At 38.5% G+C, this 22891-nt stretch overlaps 1 protein-coding gene across 1 annotated transcript in view; it reads left to right on the top strand.

Annotated features, from left to right (window-relative positions):
- Window positions 1-22891, top strand: part of LOC134663483 (uncharacterized) — a 110724-nt gene that overhangs the window by 78293 nt on the left and 9540 nt on the right. Inside the window, exons 3-6 of the mRNA XM_063519856.1 lie at window positions 11663-11874; window positions 17896-18031; window positions 19738-19805; window positions 21142-21333. Coding sequence (XP_063375926.1) covers window positions 11663-11874; window positions 17896-18031; window positions 19738-19805; window positions 21142-21333 — 608 coding nt within the window. The remainder of the gene's footprint in view (window positions 1-11662; window positions 11875-17895; window positions 18032-19737; window positions 19806-21141; window positions 21334-22891) is intronic.

Here is a 22891-nt window from a genome sequence, read left to right as displayed (position 1 = left end):
TAAGGGGGTCATATTAGAACCACTTACCTATATATATAACCTTAGTATGCAATCAGGGTGTTTCCCCGACTGCTGGAAAGTAGCAAGTGTCTCGCCCATTCACAAATCCGGGTCTAAAGATACGCCAAATAACTATAGACCGATTTCGCTTCTATCGGTATTCTCCAAAATATTGGAAAAATTAGTAAAGGTTCGGTTGACTCGTTTCCTTGAGAGCAACCACTTAATTTCAGACAGACAATTCGGCTTCAGATCAGGGATGTCAACGGAGGACGCGGCTTCCCTCCTTTTAAATTTAATCTCAGGGAACCTAGACGGTGGCAATAAGTGCATAGGTATCTTTTTAGATCTGGCAAAGGCCTTTGACACCGTCTCGGTTAGCATCTTACTAGGTTAGTCAGAAAACTTATTTATGCGATGAAGCGGCTCCGTGACTGTGCAACAATGGACATGCTTCGAATGGTTTACCACGCATTGGGTCAGTCCATCATTCAGTATGGCGTGGCCGTCTGGGGTTGTGCTTGCAAGACCCACCTGCTGCCACTAGAACGTGCACAGAGAGCAGTACTAAAGGTTATGGTAAAAAAGCCTTATAGGTACCCCACACATCTGCTGTACCGTGATATTAAAGTCCTAAGAGTCAGACAACTCTTTATCATCAAGGCGGTCACAAACACTCACAGTAACATTATAGGCTCTAATATACATGAAAACATGTTAAGCAAGCGAACGTACAGGGCGGTACTCCCTCCTTACAAGTCTGCACTCGCGAGGAGATCACCCGCTTACGCCCACTACAGAATATATAATCATATCTGTAATAAGTGTAACATCAAATGTCTATCGGTCCCTAGAGCGAAACACGAAGTAAAACAGTGGCTACTCACACTATCTTACGACGACACAGAGGACATCATCAAATGTTTAAAGGCAAAGTAATGCTGCAACACGCAAATAGGTAACTCTTTCTCTCTCTCTCTCTCTCACACACACACACACACACACACACACACACACACACACAAACACACACACACACAAACACACACACACACACACACAAACACACACACACACACACATATATCACAAACCCAGCTATTATAATTATTTAGGTCCTGCATGTAACATGCCCTCTTACGGGAACAATTGTCATTCCATAAGTCTAGCTATAGTTATAGTCTGGCTACTGAAATTTTACCTACATTTTTGGCGGGAAATTCATAAAATCTTGGGCTGGTCACACTTTGTGTACTAGGAATTATAGTTTTGATACTAGATAGTATTTTTGATATTCTGTGTACAAGTAAGGTACCTAAGGAAATAAGTTAAATAAACGTTTACGTGCACTCTAAGTCAGCTCACATAATTTCTACCATTATTTAAAGTGCAGTCAACGACAAACACATATGTTTACGTTCCAATATTTAGATTTTATAGATATTTTTCAGGACTTTTAGTTTATCCGTTTCTTTATACATTTGTCCTATTTATGGGATTCAGGCATTAATAAATTCACGTAGTTAATCAAAGTAATAGGCAAATGTTAGAACTAGTACTTAAAGTATCAAAATATTTATAGAGCACCAACCTCCTAATTTGTTTACATTTGGTTAGGAGTTGTAAACATTGCAGTTTTTCGTTATACAACGCTACACGTCGACTTCGCACATTGTCGTAATTATTTACGAGCTTGAATAATAGTTTGCGAACCTCACTCAGTATAGAAATTATTAATATTATTTAAAAGAAACCCCTTATAAACCGCAAATAATTTGAATGAATGACATAAATTGTCAACTAACTTTTAGCTTTTTTTTAAATCATAGACAATTGGTGATACAACAACGAAATATCTGTCAACAAATTTTGGCTAGCCAGACTCTATATTATACACGAGTAGATATAAGGTTGTTTTTGTTTAGTTTCAGACATTTAACTATCAAGTCACCTATCTTAAAGGTAAAATTGTACATTGATAACCACACTCGCAGATCAGATGGCCAAGATACAGGCTCAGCCTAGTTTGGTCTCTGACGGATATAGTTATATTTTTGTATATTACCTAAATTTGTAAATAAACTTTTTTGTATTTTTTGTATTTTTTGTATTCATATTAAGAAAATTAATATTTGAATTCATTGTCAGAGTATGACTGAATGAGGTCGTGGATTGCTATAATACACGAAAAAACAACTTAAGTACCTAAATAAAAGTAAATTAAACTAATGACATTTAAGCTGGCGCCCAAAAAACAAATACCCTACTTGGGCCCTCACTTCCTATTACTTAACTGAATTGTTACATACGATGTGGACATTACAGTCATTCAGTAATTTTTATGGCCCATATTTCAAATATATATGTATGTAGCATTTTTCAAAGTCGTATTCGCGCGTAAGAAGACATGGATTGTTTGTTACCTGGACCGATTTTTATTTAAATATCGTTTTTTTTTTCATCATATTTAGATAAAATTTAGTAGGTAAGTTTGAAAATGAAGAGCTCCTTATTCTGGGCGGTATAAACACGAAATCCCAATTTGGACGAAAAAAAAATTACTTATGTACCTAATTTTCCGTTGATTAACGGTTACATTTTCTTAACTCAGAAGTATTGTACAGAATAGGTAACTCTATCTACTTACCAATTTATTTTCAATTTGACAAAAAAAAGGACAACGATATAAAAATCATGTCATCTATGTATTTACTTCCACGGGTATATAAGCAAAACAGTATACCTTATGTTTTTAAAACAACCATGCATTAGGTAGGTACTATAGGTACCTAGCTTATTAGAAAGCCCCTAAACATTGTCTGATTTTTTTTTCTCAAACATGCAATGAAATATTGATGTTATGTTCCTTATAACTGCTGCAAAGTATGGCGTTTCAGGTGCGGCTAGGACAAGAGGTCCTTAATAGAATTTCATACAAATCTTGCAGGCCTAGGCCGGCAAAGTCCGCTTTTTTAATTTCCATTTTACAGATATTTGTGACACATCATCGTGGCATTCAGCCATTAAAAAAAACTAGAGGCAGTATTACTACGCCTATATAAAAAAAACAGAAAACAATGTTTGCTACAATTTGCACTTTTATTTGTATAAAATCAACATGAAATTAATAAATAATACATTATTAACCAAATACTATAATTTTAAATTATAAATTTAACTTCTTCTCTTCCTTGTCGTATCCTCATGGCTGAGGGACGTGACGAATGTGGACACTTTTCACCAGCGCTCTCCAAGCCACTCTGTCTTGGGCCCAGTGCATGCTAGCCTGCAATGTGGCGTTTGTCTCTGACGTTATTCTGTCCGCCCAACGCGTGGCCATACGTCCACCCCTACGCTACTTAATAAATAAATTTAACTACACAAATAAAAACATTTAAAATCACAAACACATCTAAACGTTAACGGTAAAAAGGTCTACTCAAACACGCGTAGCTATTTTTTTTTATTGTTATGGAGCCAAAGTTGAAAAATTTTCACTCTTTATTTCTGTTTTATTGGATTTATGGTGCGTTATTGATTTTTTTACTTTAATACGAGTGCCGACAAAATAATGAAATTAATATTAATTGTAATCGTAGGAGTTGGAATTGGCAGCGTAACCAGAATTGATTTTAAATAACTTGCTGTCTCTGCCGCCAAGTCAAAGACGAAGTATGTATGTATATGGTTGCTTATGGCAATTTTATTATTTGAGAAACTAAGAAAAAAGGCTTACAGTTTATTGTAAACAGTTTTGTGGCGTATTTTAAACAAATGAAAGTAACTACAAAATCGTCAACACTGTGGAAATTATACTTATTTTCTCCATGCATAAAGGAATGATATATGTGAAACATGATATCAACATGAAAGACTATGTAAACTTACGTGAAAAAATCAAAGATACGGGTAGTAAAAATACACGACTCGTGTAAAACATACGTGTGATAAAGATATAGGTACGTGTTACTTATATTTTGCGTGTAGTTTACGTTTAGTTTTTTTCTATAAATGAAACTTGGGTTTCGTGGATTTTTTATTTTATTAATTTAATTTCATGTTTGAGAAAAGCACTATACATACCTCGGCGGGAAATGGGGTTGCCGGCCTCAGACCTATCCTACTTAACCTAGGTAACGCACTTGACTGTGCTATTTAATATTACCTATGTGAGTTATGATACCGATGAAATCAACGCACGCCCGTTTTCTCAGGATAAGAAGTTATATTTATAATAATAAATAGAAACGTAAATTGTGGGTAGAAGCTTGCAGGGCCACGTTTGTAAGCCATTTCGTATTCCGGGCAAAGATCGCATATGTTTACGTTTTCCTATTCATATTTCCAGTATCTGATCGGGTTTTATTGGCAAGCCATTACATTGTTAAATAACGTTTGAGTATTTCAGTTAGGTATTGCAAACGAGATTTTGTCCCATTAAACTACCGTTATTTGACGCCTATTTAATATTAGAGGGAGTGATGGTATTTGACAGATGACGTAGCGGTTCACGATTGGCTGACACCTACCGCCATAATATTTCCATCATCAGTTTCCGTTTCCAGTTTATAACAGATACACAATAAGTAGATAATAGATTTCAGTCTCGTTTGTATGTTATGAATGATTACACTCACAGAGTTAGGTAATCAATGCACATTTCTCATTTAAAGGTTCCTTCATCAAACTAACCAAATGTTTACTTAATTCTGTACTCAAATACATGCTCGTTTGGACAACCATACGTTAACGGTAACCGCGAAACGCAGATATTTTGAATATCTTTATTTCCCAGCGGGACTAAAAGCAAGTCACTGAGCTTATTTGCTTACGTCCCGCCTCTTCCAAATAGGTACCCGAGTTTCTAAGTACAATTTTAACATTTTAGTAATGGATTTCGTGTCGAGTTTGTGTGAGTGTAATAAACTATCTTAGACAGACTGTCGTAAAGTTATAATACACCATACGGCGATATTTCACTTTTAGTTTGGCATAAATTTGCCTTTGGCGCTTTAGGTTAATATTTTGTAATAGACGAGTAGAAACACTTACAAATCATCATCATCATTATCATCTCAGCCATAAGACGTCCACTGCTGAACATAGGCCTCCCCCTTATGGGGGGTGAATGCCATAATCGCCACGCTTGGCAGGCGGGTTGGCGATCGCAGTCGAGTACACCGAATTTGAGGGACGCTGCTGCCCGTCCACCGGTGGTCTTATTATTTGTGTACTTACAAATACGTACGTAAAATTACGTTTTTTTTTTTTATTAAAGTCCGTGACCACGCGGCAACACAAAATAATTCATTTCGGACGTTTTCATATGGAATGACTCAATTGTGTAAAAAAAGAATTCGGTGACTTAATTCTCGTTATTTATTGAAAACGAATGATGAATATACTAAATAAGCACCTTACTGTAAAATAATACAAATCAAATCATAATAAAATATTTATCATCCAAAATCACTTAAAAGTCAAAATTGCGTCAAATTATTTTGCCACTTGTTTGAAATATAAATGTTGCTATGATGCTGCTTAATCGATAATCAGAGTGCAAATAATGCAAAAAATCGGCATTGAAAAATGTATTAGTAACTAAAAGTTCCTCTTTGAAAGTCTGTTATGGCGTGTAAAATTTAGTACTTTGGTCTGTGAGCGTGAAGGGGATAGGTCGGGAAGTGTTGCTGGTGATATGTTGGCGGAGAGCCGCTACGTGCACTATCGAGAGGAGCCGCGCGTGCTGACACCTCACTTTGCTCCGTTTCCGCACAAGTGCCGTCAATACAATAACCCTTTTAGAAGGCTAATTCATAATCTTAAACTTTAATACTGACTTTATCTTACAGTTAATGCTTAATGGTTCTTCGTCACATACTCGAAACTGTGCTTTAAACTTTAAAGGAAAAGGGTCGTGCGCTTCTAATTTATTTTTGTTATTCTTGAATTACTTACAGAATTTTTAAATAGGCTTTATCGAATAAATCATATATTTTGAAAATAAAGCAACAGCAACACCCTAATGCGACAAATATTTTTTCCTTAGTACTCGTATTTATGATATTAAGAAAAAAATCGTTAGTTGTTTTCTGTGGCTATTAACTTAGCCTGACCCGCCGGCCGCTGCCCTATTAGAGGCACTACGTACAGTGTACACCCTTCAAAGTTCGAAATGTTCGCATTCAATAGGGCTGCAAAGGTCAGTATAATGAAGGCGAGACCCATGAGTATGAATGCTTTTAGGGGCTTGGCGCACTGGTCTCGTCCCGACGGTTCCATACAAAATGTCTGTCTGAAAAGGCTAAGGTGCTTCTACGCAGGGGTACATAGGTACACAATAAGTTGGTATTTAACTGAGCCTTTCATCTAAGCGTGGATCACACGATTACAGATCAATACCTAATAAATGTAGTTCTATAACCTGTTAGTAACCAATATTGGCACATTCCATGCTCCCATTATTTGCCAATATTTGTACCTAAATCAGATAATGGCTATTCCAACGATCTGTTTTGTGCACAAATAGACAAATATTAGCAGGTATTCTGATTTCGATACATATTCATTTGGCTATGTGATATTGTTTCGTATCGTAAAAACATAACGTAGGTATACGAAAATACATATACAGCAAGAAAACTATAACTACAGTTATCTAAAAATATTAAAATGTTCCATACAAACGTCGTTATTTTTTAACGATATTTAAAGCAATACATAGTCAGTTGTCTGTATAAATTTAAATAGCAATAGAAAGCAGGGTTGTAACTGCAAATTTCATGAATATTTTCATGGGTGGTGTAATATTCACAATGACATATTAGCGTGCATCCTGTCTGCTGGAACCTATTTGCATTCCGATATATATGTATGACTGTAATAGCTTAGGTATTTGTATCTAATTTAATACCTTTAAAGGAGCAATTCTTGTATGTATATATATTTATATATTTCAGGGATCTCGGAAACGGCTCTAATGATTTCGATGAAACTTGCTAAGTAAATGGAGGTTTTCGGGGGCGAAAAACGATCTAGCTATTTACGCGCATTTTTTAAGTTTTTTTATGTTTTCTCTCTCCCAAGTACTATTATATAATTGTACAAAGGATTTACGAATTAGAACTTTCAGTTAATATTTTCTTCTTTCATAATCTAATTTTAATAACTGACTCGTAAAGTTGGTCTTATGTTAATGTTAAATTAGAACATCTATCATAACACTTGTATACTTCTGTACTATTCGGATACTCCAAGCAATCCAATCCGTTTTTAACCGACTTCCAAATCCCAAAGGAGGTTATCAATTCGGTTGTATGTTTTTTAACCGACTTCCAAATCTCAAAGAAGGAGGTTATCAATTCGGTTGTATGTTTTTTTTTATTTTTTTTATTTTTTTTTATGTTTGTTACTCCATAACTCCGTCATTACTGGACCGATTTTGAAAATTCTTTTTTTGATTGAATGTATATGCATACAGATTGGTCCCGTTTTTGTCAAAACCCAGTTCTGATGATGGGATCCATGAGGAATCGAGGGAACTCCTCAAATCTTAAAGGCATACACATAGTGATTTTTGGTTTTTTATCAACGAATCAAGCATATACATCCAAAAAAGTGACATTTGATGAAGTGGAACTGCTGATGATGATCAGAACGGAACTCTTCAACGACGCATAGTTCACGGTTGGCGATTTGTCCTCTTCGTTATGTTTGTTAAGCAAGTTAAGTTTTTAAGCCACATTTTTGTCAAGCTCGAGTTCTGATGATGGGATCCATGAGGAATCAAGGGAACTCCTCAAATCTTAAAGGCATGCGTATAGAGATTTTTGTATTTACATCAGAAAATCAAGCATTTTCATTAGAAACTGTCGCATTTGATGAAGTGGAACTGCTGATGATGATCAGAACAGAACTCTTCAACGACGCATAGTTCACGTTTGGCGATTTTCCCTCTTCGTTATGTTCGTTAAGCAAGTTAAGTTTTAAAGCCACACTTTTGTCAAGCTCGAGTTCTGATGATGGGATCCATAAGGAATCGAGGGAACTCCTCAAATCTTAAAGGCATACATATAGAATTTTCTGTATTTTCATCATAAAATCAAGCATTTACATTAAAAACTGTCGCATTATTTGATGAAGTGGAACTGCTGATGATGACCAGAACAGAACTCTTCAACGACGCATGGTATACGTCTGGTGATTACGAATTTCGATTTTGACTTGGACTGGGACCCGGACTGGGACTCATACCCGGACCCGGACCTGGACTCGGATCCAGATTCGGACCCGGACTCGGAACCGGACTCGGATCCTGACTCGGACCCGGACTCGGATCCGGTCTGGGATCCGGACACGGACACGGACCCGGCCTCGGACCCGGACTCGGACCCAGACTCGGACCCGGACTCGGACTCGGACCCGGACTCGGACCTGAACTCGGACCCGGGCTCGGACCCGGACTCGCACACGGACTCGGACTCGGACTCGGACTCGGACGCGGACTCGGACTCGAACTCACACTCGGACTCGGACTCGGACTCGGACTCGGACTCGGACTCGGACTCGGACTCGGACTCGGACTCGGACTCGGACTCGGACTCGGACTCGGACTCGGACTCGGACTCGGACTCGGACTCGGACTCGGACTCGGACACGGACTCGGACTCGGACTCGGACTCGGACTCGGACTCGGACTCGGACTCGGACTCGGACTCGGACTCGGACTCGGACTCGGACTCGGACTCGGACTCGGACTCGGACTCGGACTCGGACTCGGACTCGGACTCGGACTCGGACTCGGACTCGGACTCGGACCCGGACTCGGACCCGGACCTTGGCCCGGAAAACCACTATGATACCCTAAATAAACCACTATGATTACCTACCATAAAATGTAGGTATAAAGTATGATGATGCCAATCTTACTAACCCCTCCCGCTTAAACCCCCGTACACCGCACCGCATGCGCCATTAAGTGGGTTAGGTTAGGTTTGAACTGCGATCCTCACAGAACCGAACAAGGGTTAGGTTAGGTTGAAACTGCGAGCCTTACAGAAACGGAATGCTACTTGAAAAGTGGGTTTCATTAGGTTCGAACTGCGATCCTCACAGAACCGAACTGCTATCTGAGAAGTGGGTTAGGTTAGGCTAGAACTACGACCCTTATGGCTCCTCTACACGATGGGCCAACGCCGGCCACTCCAAGGGACGCATTTATGCGTTAGAGGGAGCAAGTAATATTTCTATCTCTTTCTACCGCATGGCTGCGTCCCTTGGAGTGGCCGGCGTTGGCCCATCCTGTAGAGGAGCCATTACAGAAGCGAAATGCTAGTAGAAAAATGGGTGGTTTTACCTCCTTTTCTACATACTTTCACCGGCCCCCAAAGAAGTCGGTTTTTTTTCTTAAAAATTATTTTATTTTTATTTTTTTTATTTTTTTTATTTTTTATGTTTGTTACTCCATATCTCCGTCATTACTGGACCGATTTTGAAAATTATTTTTTTGATTGTATGTATATGCATACAGATTGGTCCCGTTTTTGTCAAAATCCAGTTCTGATGATGGGATCCATGAGGAATCGACGGAACTCCTCAAATCTTAAAGGCATACATATGGTGATTTTTGTGTTTTTATCAACAAATCAAGCATATACATTCAAAAACGTGACATTTGATGAAGTGGAACTGCTGATGGTGATCAGAACGGAACTCTTCAACGACGCATAGTTCACCTTTGGCGATTTGTCCTCTTCGTTATGTTTGTTAAGCAAGTTAAGTTTTTAAGCCACAATTTTGTCAAGCTTGAGTTCTGATGATGGGATCCATGAGAAATCGAGGGAACTCCTCAAATTTTAAAGGCATGCGTATAGAGATTTTTGTATTTTCATCAGAAAATCAAGCATTTTCATTAAAAACTGTCGCATTTGATGAAGTGGAACTGCTGATGATGATCAGAACGGAACTCTTCAACGACGCATAGTTCACGTTTGGCGATTTGTCCTCTTCGTTATGTTTGTTAAGCAAGTTTAGTTTTTAAGCCACATTTCTGTCAAGCTCGAGTTCTGATGATGGGATCCATAAGGAATCGAGGGAACTCCTCAAATCTTAAAGGCATATGTATAGAATTTTTTGTATTTTCATCATAAAATCAAGCATTTACATTAAAAACTGTCGCATTTGATGAAGTGGAACTGCTGATGATGATCAGAATAGAACTCTTCAACGACGCATAGTACATGTTTGGTGATTTCGAATTTCGATTTTGACTTGGACTGGGACCCGGACTCATACCCGGATCCGGTTCGGACCCGGACTCGGACTCGGACTCGGACCCGGACTCGGACCCGGACTCGGATCCGGACTCGGACCCGGACTCGGACCCGGACTCGGACCCGGACTCGGAGCCGGACCCGGACTCGGACCGGGACTCGGACCCGGACTCTGACTCAGAGACCCGGACCTTGACCCGGAAAACCACTATGATACCTAAACTAAATAAACCACTATGATTACCTACCATAAAATGTGGGTATGATGATGCCAAACCCCTCCCGCTCAAACTCCCGTACACCGCACCGCATGCGCCGTTAAGTGGGTTAGGTTAGGTTTGAACTGCGATCCTCACAGAACCGAACAAAAGTGGGTTAGGTTTGGTTAGAACTGCGAGCCTTACAGAAACGAAATGCTACTAGAAAAGTGGGTTTGATTAGGTTCGAACTGCGATCCTCACAGAACCGAACTGCTATCAGAGAAGTGGGTTAGGTTAGGCTAGAACTACGACCCTAACGGAAACGAAATGTTACTAGAAAGTACTGTTTTTACCTCCTTTTCTACATAGTGCACCATCTACCATAATCTTTCACCGGGCCCCATAGAAGTCGGTTTTTTTTTCTTAAAAATTATATAGGTATAAATTTGCACTAATATGGGGACTATTAGCTCAATCCTTCTCGCGTTTGAGAGGAAGCCTGTGGCCCGCCCAATATTGCATATTTAAATATGTCGTTATGTCGAGGACGAGCACGAGTAGCGGACGTTGGTGGTTCTTAGAAGCTGGCAGGTGTAGTTAGCGAGTATAATTCTAACATCGACATTTTGCGCTGTTTGTATTTATTCGGCAATTTACTTACATTTGTGTGGCCCCGCGGGTCGTAAAGTAATATTATCCACCGTTGGGCTGGGCGCGGGCGGGCAATAGTGCCTCTTTTACGGGCCGCGAGCGCGCGTCACATGGGAAATTATTTGACGTGCCGTTTAATGGATTTTTGCCTTCATAACACGCTACCTACAGGCAAATAAAATTCAAGTACAAAGTTGATACCTATCTAGAACACGGTGTAATACTATTGTCGTAATTTGCAACTTTGCGTACGCCACAAGCTACAAAACACATTAGGTTTGAAGCGCTATTGAAATTTCGTATGAAGCGCTATTCAAAATCAGATTAATCAGATGTTTATTTGACATTAGGTACTCTCGGTACATAATTTCTCTTACTTATCCCTTGAGGCTCTTAGTGTTTGTGTAATATTATGGGTTTAGTTTGGTACCTAGTTTATGTTTTTGAATCTTGAACAGATGCTCACAACTTTGTTGGCGGCTTGCCCACGCGGCATTTTCCAGTAGGTACATAATATTGAAATGAAGAATATTGTTACAGAGGGCGTGTCGAGCCTAGAGCTGCTGGAGCTGCGCGTGCCGGCGCACGTGCCGCTGGGCACGCGCCCGTCGCTCTCCTGTCGCTGGCAGCTCGGGCCCACCGACGTGCTGTACTCCGTCAAGTGGTACAAGGACGGCAAGGAGTTCTTCCGACACGTGCCCAAGGACACAGAGCCGCGCAGGAAATTCCCGCTGCCTGGCGTCGATGTCGAGGTAAACATTCCTTATGAGCACGTGCGCGTCGTTGTCCCACCGCTGGCAGCTTGAGCCCACCGACGTGCTCCGTCAAGTGGTACAAGGACGGCAAGGAGTTCTTCCGACACGTGCCCAAGGACACAGAGCCGCGCAGGAAATTCCCGCTGCCTGGCGTCGATGTCGAGGTAAGCATATTCTTTATGAGCACGTACGTCGTACGCGTCGCTATCCTGTCGCTCGCAGTTCGGCCCCGCCGAAGTGAAGTGGTACTAGGACCAGGCCTATGGAACTCTCCGCGCGAGCTCAGATTTATACCTACGAATCTGCTCCCGTTCACGGTAGAAAAGCAAGCCAGTTGGTTGCCACGCGCGCTCATGTACGCACGTCACCGCGCGCCGCACTGTCAATTTTTACGATAGTTACAAGCTACGTAGTAGGTACCTACCTACTATTGAATTTCTTTAATTAAACATTTGTAATGTTTATTATGTATGACAAATGTATATTAGTTTTAGATATCTATCTATTTGAAATAGGTAGCAAATTTTTAATTTATTTTGGTATATGTTTATTGTAACGGCAGTAAGTTAACTTTACACCGGAAAGTGCCTACTCATTTTTGCTCTGGTTAACTTATAATTCATTACCGGTATTCATGGTGTTTCTATTATTTTTCTTTATTGTGTAACATTAATCTCTATCTGGTTTTAAATTACACGAAATTTTAAAACTAATTCTTGCCTGGATTATATTCCGCGGTTTATAAAACGGCGTAAACACTGCGGTTACTGCAGGGACATATGACCTTTTAAAATGACTATTTCGCAAACACGCATAATCGGAATATTAGGTATAATTTAAGATTTAGCTTTCCTTTTATTTCACTCCGCTGTTTAAGTAGGTATTTATTTATCATTTCTAAGCGTCAGCAACCCTAGCGTTGTGCCGGTGCGCGCGGTGCGGGGAGCGGCGCGTTGAAGGTCACTCCATTGTATTTTTGTTTAGGTATCAAAACGGTAGGTATTTGCGTTTTGTTTGAGAGATAAGTATCTGTTCGTAAGAACTATTATATAATCTGTGCTAGGACGGCAAAGAGTTCTTTCGACACATGCCCAAGGACACAGAGCCACAGAGCCTGCGCAAAAAATCCCGCCGCTGCCCGGCGTGATGTCGAGGCACAGTGAGCTGCAAAATCGCATCGAAAAATACCTATGAATGGAATTAATTCATAAACTAGCCGTGCACTAATACGTAGAATAAATTCAGGGGGCCGATTTTTGAATTTAGACCACTCGATTTCGTGTATTTCGTTAAATAATATCTCCACTACTAGGCATTTAAATTCTACTAATAGAATTGAAATCGAGTGGTCAATACCAATAGATTCCAAATTTCTATCGCTCGTATTTCAAAAATTGACATTACGCCGTTTTCCAGCGATTTTCGAGCGACGAAATCGAGCGACCGATATTCAAAAATCGCCCTCCTGGACGCCTATAAGTGCCCTTACATCGGATTCGATACTTTTTTAAATTACATAAAGTTATATTTGTACTTACAGTTCAGTAAGTACATAGGTACTACTTATTGATGATTTCTCCGAAACCATTATGTAATGTTTGATAAACAATCATGAACGATCGAGGACAGATCAGTAGCTTTGAGGTCATTCTAATCCGTACTAAACGCGACACCGTGTAGACACACATGTTGGATGTCAAATTAGCACGAAATGATTCTCAAACCTTAAACTAAAAAAATTAAGAAACTGTCGCTCTACTCAGTTCAGAGTACCTACCGACGTATTTGTTTTATTCTAATTTACGTAGGATATCATTTTAATTTATGCCAATTAATTACGATAGGTAATTAGTAAGATGAACATCCCTATACCTACTCTGACATGTATACCTTGAATTATATAAATATGCGACTTAAAATATCTTAAATAATTAAAAATATGCACTATATGTAGTACCGGCTACGTTTTACATAAGGTATTAGAGTGACTGCAAGATCAATAAACAAAGCTCATATTGTCTAAACAACTAAACAAATATGTGCATAGGTACAGATAGGTATAATTAGATTAATCCGGTCGAGTCGAGTTTGCTTAGGTCGTTCCGAGTGGAAACAATATAAAACTAGAACGGATATTAAGCTGTGAAGAGGTTCAGGTGCAAACACAGTCCCACTCTGGTACGAGAGCCATTTCGTATATACTTTCTTTCATTTAGCCTCACCTACGCGGCCTACTCGCGGCTCTTGACGACCGCTTGCTTTTGTTGTTTTATACTTTATACCGGCCGGAGCCGTTTCATCCTGGCTTATTTTGAAGGAAAATTGTTTTAAAAATTGAGAGTAGCGTAGGTGCGCTCAAAAGAAAACCGGTCCATTACAGGATCAATTCACTTTGTTGTAGGCCCGTCTGTCGGTCAAGCCTTATTTTCGTATAAAAGTACAAGTTGGTATTTGTAACAAATTTATGTGTACAGTTGTTCTTGAAAGTTGTATATGAAACTGTGTGATATAAATTATCATTTATCATTTTTATCAATCATGAGATTAAAATTAATTAAAAAAGAAGTATAATTTAAAGGTATACTTGAAAAAGTATAATTTAATTTATGGGCCGGCTTAAAGGTTATCCACCACACGCAGCAGCAGCAGTTGTTTAGCTTCTAAATTATGATATCACTTAAAATAATCCCTTCTGATACACTTAAATCTTTATCTTGATAATTCAAAGATTGCGGAATGTAGATATTATACTTTTAGCCGCTCCTGCCTTTAAAGACAAGTAAAAGATTTGTAAGAAATTCACAGCTATGAATTTCATATTGATATTTACAGCGGGTAAAGATTTTGCAGGTAGGCACCTATTTCACGAGCAATTATTAAAAGCAAAAAATAGTGATGTGATAACGACAGTTAGTAAAACAAGTCTCAAAGAGATACTAACTCAAATAATAATTGACTCCAAGAAACTTCATAAAAGAACTAATTTTGTTCTAAACAGAGACGTCTTTTGCAAGCCGCATTACGATTTTTGTTCACCGACCGAACCGTAACCGCGATCGGACAGGCGTGTTCCAAAAGGTCGCAAGTTTGAATTTTGCCCTAAACGGTGATTGTAATTTTTGCTTTTTTCAAAATTTTACCTTGTATTAACAGAATTTTTTGAATATCTTTGTCTATTTTAAGTAACTTTTATTCAGTAGTCATTTATTTTATAAAATTGCTGAAATAAAAGCAAAACCTGAAAACTGTGGCAACTTTGTTTTCTAGCAGCCTAACATGCTACTTTAAAAATTACAATGCTCTATTGAAAAGCTAGAATAAGTGTATAATTCAAGAACAAAACCAGCCGGTGAATGCAGCACATGGATTTCATTAGAAGAGGTGTTCATACAGCTGGCGGGCGCATTGTTGTGGGGGCTGATAGCTTACTTTCAGCTGCAGACCTCTTGTTTCATATGCCAGCGTAATACGAAATTGGAATGGAAATTTTCATCCATAGGGATTCAAATAGTTGAATTACAGGTTTGTATATACTAGGTGACTAATACTCGTACCTACATATTATTTTTTAATTAAATATTCAGAAGTTGCAGTATAATTTCTTACCTACAAACACAAATATTAGCTTTTAATGTACCGTCGTAGAAGTTTTGTTTATTGATGTAGGTAATCTGTGTATAGTAGGTACAGTCACCTGCAATATTATGTTACACAACGAAAGCCGCAAAAATATCTGACACGATCTTATTTGTAGACCCATAAGAGCATGTCACATATTTTTGCGGCCTTCGAAGAGTAACATATTATTGTAGGTGACTGTACCTAGTTGCAAACAATTTCAATCGATAAAATCTAGTGCCGCAATTGCTAAATGTACAAACAATCAGTCATTCAGCAAACCTTTTAATAAATGTATACTAAAATGTAACTGTTGCATAAACTAAAATATTACTCTGCCAAATGAAATTCGTTCAAAAATTGTTCTGTTAATTTACACAGAAGCCAAATGAACGGTATCTATATGGTCCGTGAATCGATAAAATGCAAAACAAAACATTCGATTATTCATTTGACATAATAGTAGATTGTTAACCAAGGGTTGAAAGGCACCCATTTCTGTCGAGGTAGTTTGGCGCTCGAACGCAGTGAGAGCGCCAATAGTCCGAGACAGAAATGGTGCCTTTCACCCGAGTTAAACACTCTACTTTTCATATCGAATGCGAGGAAACCAAACAAGACAAGGCAATTTCGCAAAATCAGTAATTGAAGTTACCTAATAGACCTACGGCCATGATTTTTTTCCTTAGGACTTACTTGCAATCGGATACTTTACATGTGTGACGATTAATAACCCCTAGCAAAAATCATTGCATTATTATTGCATTAGATTGCAATATTTACAAAAACACACATATTTTAACAAACTGCAGTAATTTTAAAATTATTTGTTCATTATAGTATGAAAATCAGCGGGATTGCCTCTTACTTTTTAATTTTTTACTTTTTCGTTCTAATAGCCGCAACACACTACAGGACTGCACCGCGACCTTGGTGCACCGCACCACGTAATAAAATAATAAAAGTATTTAAAATATAAAATAACAATTTAATTAATAATATAAGAAAGTATCTTGTTTTTTATTTTATTTTCATGAATATAGTGCTAAATAACTTTAAAAACCAATATAATATCGTACTAACGTTTAACTGTGGCTGTATAAGATTCTGCCTTTGCTCATTTACGCAAGTGTAAGGTTTAAAAAATATTTTTGGTGTATTCCTTTTGGTTCCCGCCTTATGAAATCGAGTAAATAGAATTCAACGAAAGAAATCAAGAATAATTTGTTTTTAACAATTTACTTACATCATTTTTTATAAAAAAAAGGATCAACGTGGGATTAGTAAAATTAAACAATTACCAATTGTTCCAGGCGAGGAAATAAAGACACTATTTCTCTATTTTGTTTCCACTCAGTTGTTCGTGGGACGGGGACGCAGAGGAGTACACCACTTTTCTGCACTAGAGCATAAACGTATCACTTTCTGCGCACCTTTTAGAACAACAACGACCCACTTTCAGAGCATGAGATATGAAAAATACATTAAAACATTGCTTTTATGAAGTCCAAGTGGATAAAAGAAATTATTAATTTAATATTTTGCAAAATAAATCTATTTGGTCAGTGCTTCGCACAATATGAGTGCGATGTTGACCCGCGTGAGTATTTTTGCATAAATTACATAGGTGTTTATTTTTCAGAAATCTGTGACGTAAAGCTGGATAACTGGGTTTCCTAATATTATATTTTTGTAAATAATTTTGTCTCAATCACGCGCAGCAAAACTTCATACTAAAAATCGGTAGCGGTCCCGTAAGGCATATGTAAAACCCCCAATCCCAATATTTCAATGAGAGTCTATTTTTAAAGGCAAACAGTTTATTTGGCGATTATAGAAATCAATAGCAATTTTTATTAACCTTCAGGATTAATTAACTGAGCAACTTTTACCACTAAAACGTTGTGTCTCAATAAACTAGCATATTTGACTTTATAGACAAATTATTTATATTGAAGATTAATAAGTAACTACATACCTATGAAGTATAAGTAATTGCAAGGTTTTGGTTTAGTAATTATTATATTTTATTTATATCCAGTCGGATAATAGGTAAATAATACACCTATCAATTCAATAGGTACATTTCAGCTTTTGTTGCAACAAAAACTAAAAAAATAAAAAATACAAATGGTTTTACTAACACCTTGTTACGATTGTCAAGTTTAATTAGAAGCCAGACTCGTTAAATGATCGATCATTGTTAGTACGTTAATATGTATGTCCAAACCTATCAACTAAACATTGTTTACGTATATACTTACTTATTTATCTTATCTCAAAACATGAAATTATGTTACCTATTCTTTCTTTTAAAATACATCATCAATATCAAAACGCTACCATACTCAATTAATTTAACTTAAGTAATTTTAAATTTTTATTGTGTTTAATATTCAGAGATCGAGTACAAATGGGGCTAACGTAACGCTCTTCCCGGCGATCCTGGAGACAGGCGGGCGTTACCGCTGCGAAGTGTCCGGCGAGCGGCCGTTGTTCCCCACGGTGTCCGACCACTCGGACATGACCGTCGTAGGTGAGTCTCACTAGAGCCGGTGTTAGCACTACGAGGTGTCCGGCGAGCGGCCGTTGTTCCCCACGGTGTCCGACCACTCGGACATGACCGTCGTAGGTGAGTCTCACTAGAGCCGGTGTTAGCACTACGAGGTGTCCGGCGAGCGGCCGTTGTTCCCCACGGTGTCCGACCACTCGGACATGACCGTCGTAGGTGAGTCTCACTAGAGCCGGTGTTAGCACTACGAGGTGTCCGGCGAGCGGCCGTTGTTCCCCACAGTGTCCGACCACTCGGACATGACCGTCATAGGTGAGTCTCACACGAGCCGGTGTTAGCACTACGAGGTGTCCAGCGAGCGGCCGTTGTTCCCCACGGTGTCCGAGCACTGGGACATGACCGTCGTAGGTGATTCTCACTAGAGCCGATGTTAGCGCTGCGAGGTGTCCGATGAGCGGCCGCGGTTCCCCACGGTGACCCACCACTCGGACACCACTGTCGTAGGTGAGTCTAACTAGAGCCGGTGCTGCAAAGTGTCCGGCCCGAGCACATGGCCATTACCATTCTAGGCGACAATAGGTGAGGTGGGACTTCTGATTATCCAATGTGACCGCTGAAGGTTGTATATTTATCTTTTTGACTACCTTCAGGTAAGCGGTATCGCATCCTAGACGCTTGCAACTTTTTAATATGACCTCTTGGGAAAACATCCGCAGGATTGCAATACCACTGTAAAGTATGTGGGTCCCCAAATAAAGTTTATTAAGTTCAAAAGGTATATCTTTTGAAATATTAGATACTTTATTAGAGATGTACATATATATATAGTCTAGTATAGTATAGTCTCTAATTGTAGAAAACAAAATGAAATTATAATAATAAAATTACTACGTTAGGAAATATTTATAAGATTAAAGAAATAACCATCATGTGCGTGTGTGTGTTTTAAAGTACACTAAATTAATATACTAATAGTTATGTCATAGGTTGCAAAATATTTTCAGTGACGATATATTTCGTCCAATAACCATTTTATTAATGCCTATTTACATGAGTATTTATTACGGCGATAAATGTTTAGTAACGAATTTTATTGTACAAAAAATGTAAGTGTTTTTATTCTTACATTTCATTTTGCGTAAGCAATATTTGAAATTCCCGGTATGAACGAGATTTTCATGTCGTTATAATTAGATATTCGTCTTTCACAAGTTAATACTCGTAATGTTTTTCAAGACATTTACTAGATTGAAAACAAATTCAATTATATCATTCATCATAAGGAATGTCAACATTACAAGGTGACATTTAAACCACTTGAACATAATGTATTTTTTTTGTCAAAATAACCTAATGCTTTGCTCAAAGCTAGGTAAGTAATCTCGGAAAGATAACACAAAATAACTTAATGCTTTGCACAAAGCGTACTCACTACAAATTTATTCTAAATTAGATTAAAGCTTCGAGGCGTTAAGGTGTATTCCAATGAACTGAATTTTCGTATCACGTTTTGCTTTTATTAAATGTGGGCTATGAGTAGATTATCTTAGTTTGGCGCAGCATAATGCGAACAGGCTACGAATTTTTGGCTTAAATTAGTTCACCGTAAAGGTACTCGTGGTGTACTTCATATAGCTACCTAGCTTTCTAGTGAATTTCTAGATTTTAGTTGCGACAGTTACCATAAACGGCTATCTGTTTCAGAGTTTTAAATAAATCATTCTTTTCAGCTCTTCCGAACCACGGGCCCACAATCACAGGGTCCAAGCTTCGGTATCAGATCGGCGACCGAGTGCAGGTAAAATTGATGCACATTATTAACTATTTTTTTATTCCGTTACTTCAGAACCAACATAATTAAAAGTTGCTGGTGGGCCATGCTGTTTTTACTCGCTAACTAAATTGTAGCTGCCTAATATTTATGTGTGTATTAATACTGTATCCACATTATTCACAAAGCTTATTTGTAATTTGTTCATGTTATAATCTTCATTTTATATTCTATATTCTGTATAATTATATTGTTACATATTCGTAGGTTTATAATCTAGTAATCTGTGGACGGTATTGTTAATCTCACACTTTATAATTGCTGTTACTCTAATTCCTTGCTGAAACCTTGAGTTACTCCATGTTGTACCAAATAAATTAAAAAATAATAAAGTGTTACAACCTCCGTCTCATTCCAGGTAATTATTTATCACTGTAAAGACTATTATCTATTTTAAAGAGATACCTTTTAATAACCTTTTCAAACGTAATTACTAATACCTAAACAATTTCAGAAAAACAAGTTTCCTGTTACCTAAATGGAAATTCTTAATGAGTTTCTCACGGAATCTTTTTTTATAGTTTCTAAATATAGTAAAATTTAAGGACCTGTAATAATTGACTGCCTACGCTAATTGAAGATATAAAATGCATAATCTACAAGGTAAGACAGACTAAAACACTGCCAACGGTTAATCAATAGCTAACTGTATAAATATAGGTGTAGAACCCTGTTAGCTTAACTAATACTATGTATTTATTTATACGCCGTGGGCTGGTAAACCCGACAAATTTTGAAAGAAAGAAAGTCGTCATCGTCAAAACAAGACGCCTTTTCAAATCACAAAGTGGAAACGTTGCAGCGTTGCCAGTTTGTGATTAAAGGAAACTCGCAACTTTTATCTATACATAAAAAAACGCGTGTAAGCTTGCCATTGCCACGTGTACCTTTAAAATAGCTTTTTTTTCAATTCAAAGACAAAATGTTAAAACTAAAATCGGCTTCGGTTAGCCGCCCGTCACTGACAGTTACGTACGAGTAATTATCCCGCTGAACCCGGGACTAGGGATGACGAGTTGAAATCCCTCTAACTCTAACTGGGTCGAATCAAGAAGATTGTCTCCTGTTATATTTATTTTTGACGCGATAACGTCTTATAAATCGATGAATACCTACTGGTAGCATGCACGAAAAAGTGTCACGTTGTGGACAAATCTCCATGGTAATGTTGTGGACGGATCTCCACTCCATGGTAACGTTACGTAATGTAATAGTAATATTTCTTATGACGTTATCACGCAAAATGATCGTCCGTAAACCGACTTTACAGACAACCATATTTTTTTATTCCATCTATGGTCAGGTGAACTGCACGTCGGGTCGGTCGCGGCCGGCGACGCGGCTGGCATGGTACGTGAACGGCGAGCCCGCGCCGCCCGCCGCGCTGCAGCCGCCGGTGCACGAGACGCATCCCGACGGGCTCGAGACCACCAGCCTCGAGCTCGACTTCAAGGTCAAGCCAAAGCACTTCAGAAGAGGGGATTTGAAACTTAAGGTACGTCAGGTAACACACAATGAAGCTCTATTCGCTCTGTGCGTGACGGCGACGCGACCCTGGCAGCGACATCTGTCAACAATGTTATTCCGTGACAGTTCACACTTGTTATATGCCGTGCGTTTTCGTCGCTTTAAAGTGACATTCCATTTCCAACTGCAGCTGCAATACTGTTCATTTCCTATGGAAATTGACAATGACAGCGACGCGTTTCCATAGTAAAATGAACAGTATTGCAGCTGCAGTTGGAAATGGAATGTCACTCTTACACACGCTAAAACACGGTTAGCGCTGGCTATTGTTTTATCCTACGAACCTATACCTAACCTAACCTATATACCTAACTCATTGTTTTTAAAAGGTTTATACTTAGGTTCCAAAAATACGGGCGACAGAAAGGTGTGGAAGAGAAAGACATGCTGCGCCGACCCCAAGTGAATGGGACAAGGGCAAGAGAATGATGATAAGGTTCCGAAAATAGTATACCCAAGCTTTGACATCGGAATTAGTGGTTCCCGGAACTCGATCAGGGGCCGGAGCCCCGTTCTGTATTGGTCTATTATCTTTTTATACGGCCAATTATTCAATCAGCGGCTGGCACTGGACGGGATGTTTAAACTAGTACCCTATTGCCATTGTACCATTATGACCTGGAATCTTTAATCTATAGTAGTTTCGTTAAACAAAACCGGCTATTTTGAATTTGATGTGAAGCCGAGTCCACATATTGAGCCAACATGGGGCAATCTGATCTGAGGGACGCAGCTATGCAGTGGAATGAAATAGCAATATCACTTGCTCCCTCTAACGCTTATGCGTCCTTTAGTTGGCCCAAGTTGGACATGTGGACTATGTATTGTGGACACGGTATCAGGAATTCTGCACGGGAATCTCTATATTGGTCACGTCAATCAAATCAAAGGTACCTTTTGTCGTGGAACGTCACATATCTTTACTATTTCATATCTAGTGAATCTCTAATTCATTTCCCGAATCGCGCCTTATGTTATGAGTAGACGAGACGACTACGTTTCCATGTGATTTAGTATAAACTCGATTATATTCATTAAATTACCATGTAATCGCAAAAAACTGATTTTATCCCAGACAGCGGCCATTTTAATTTTGTAGTAAGTACTAGGTTTGTAGTAGGTAGGTACTACTAACAATTGAATAATTAAATCAGAAAGTTCGGAGGCCACCGGATTGAGACTTGTTTAAATTGATCGTAGACGTAGTTAGTCGTTCTTTACGATGATGAGTCATTGTTAGAAAACTCATCTTTATATATAAACGCGAGCGGCTCTGACGGTAAAACCGAATGAAATTATGCTCAATCGAAAGAGCTTGAAAAAATATCACTTTTGAATCGAGAACATGTATCCGCAAAATTCGTATTGTCGAGTATTTTGCATTTAAAAGTGAAAAAATTTCGACAAAGAATGCAAATGTTCAATTTGTTGGTTGTCATTTGACAGCGTTTGTTGCGTTTAGAAACTGCAAACATGCTTACAAGTTAGGTTGGTCTTTTTTTTTTTTAAATAAAAAGCAAGACGAA

Source organism: Cydia fagiglandana, chromosome 1 (genome assembly GCF_963556715.1).
Source record: "Cydia fagiglandana chromosome 1, ilCydFagi1.1, whole genome shotgun sequence".
In the NCBI taxonomy this organism is placed as follows: Eukaryota; Metazoa; Arthropoda; class Insecta; order Lepidoptera; family Tortricidae; genus Cydia; species Cydia fagiglandana.
Note: the sequence above shows the minus strand (reverse complement) of the source record. Positions and strands in the feature narration are given on the sequence as shown.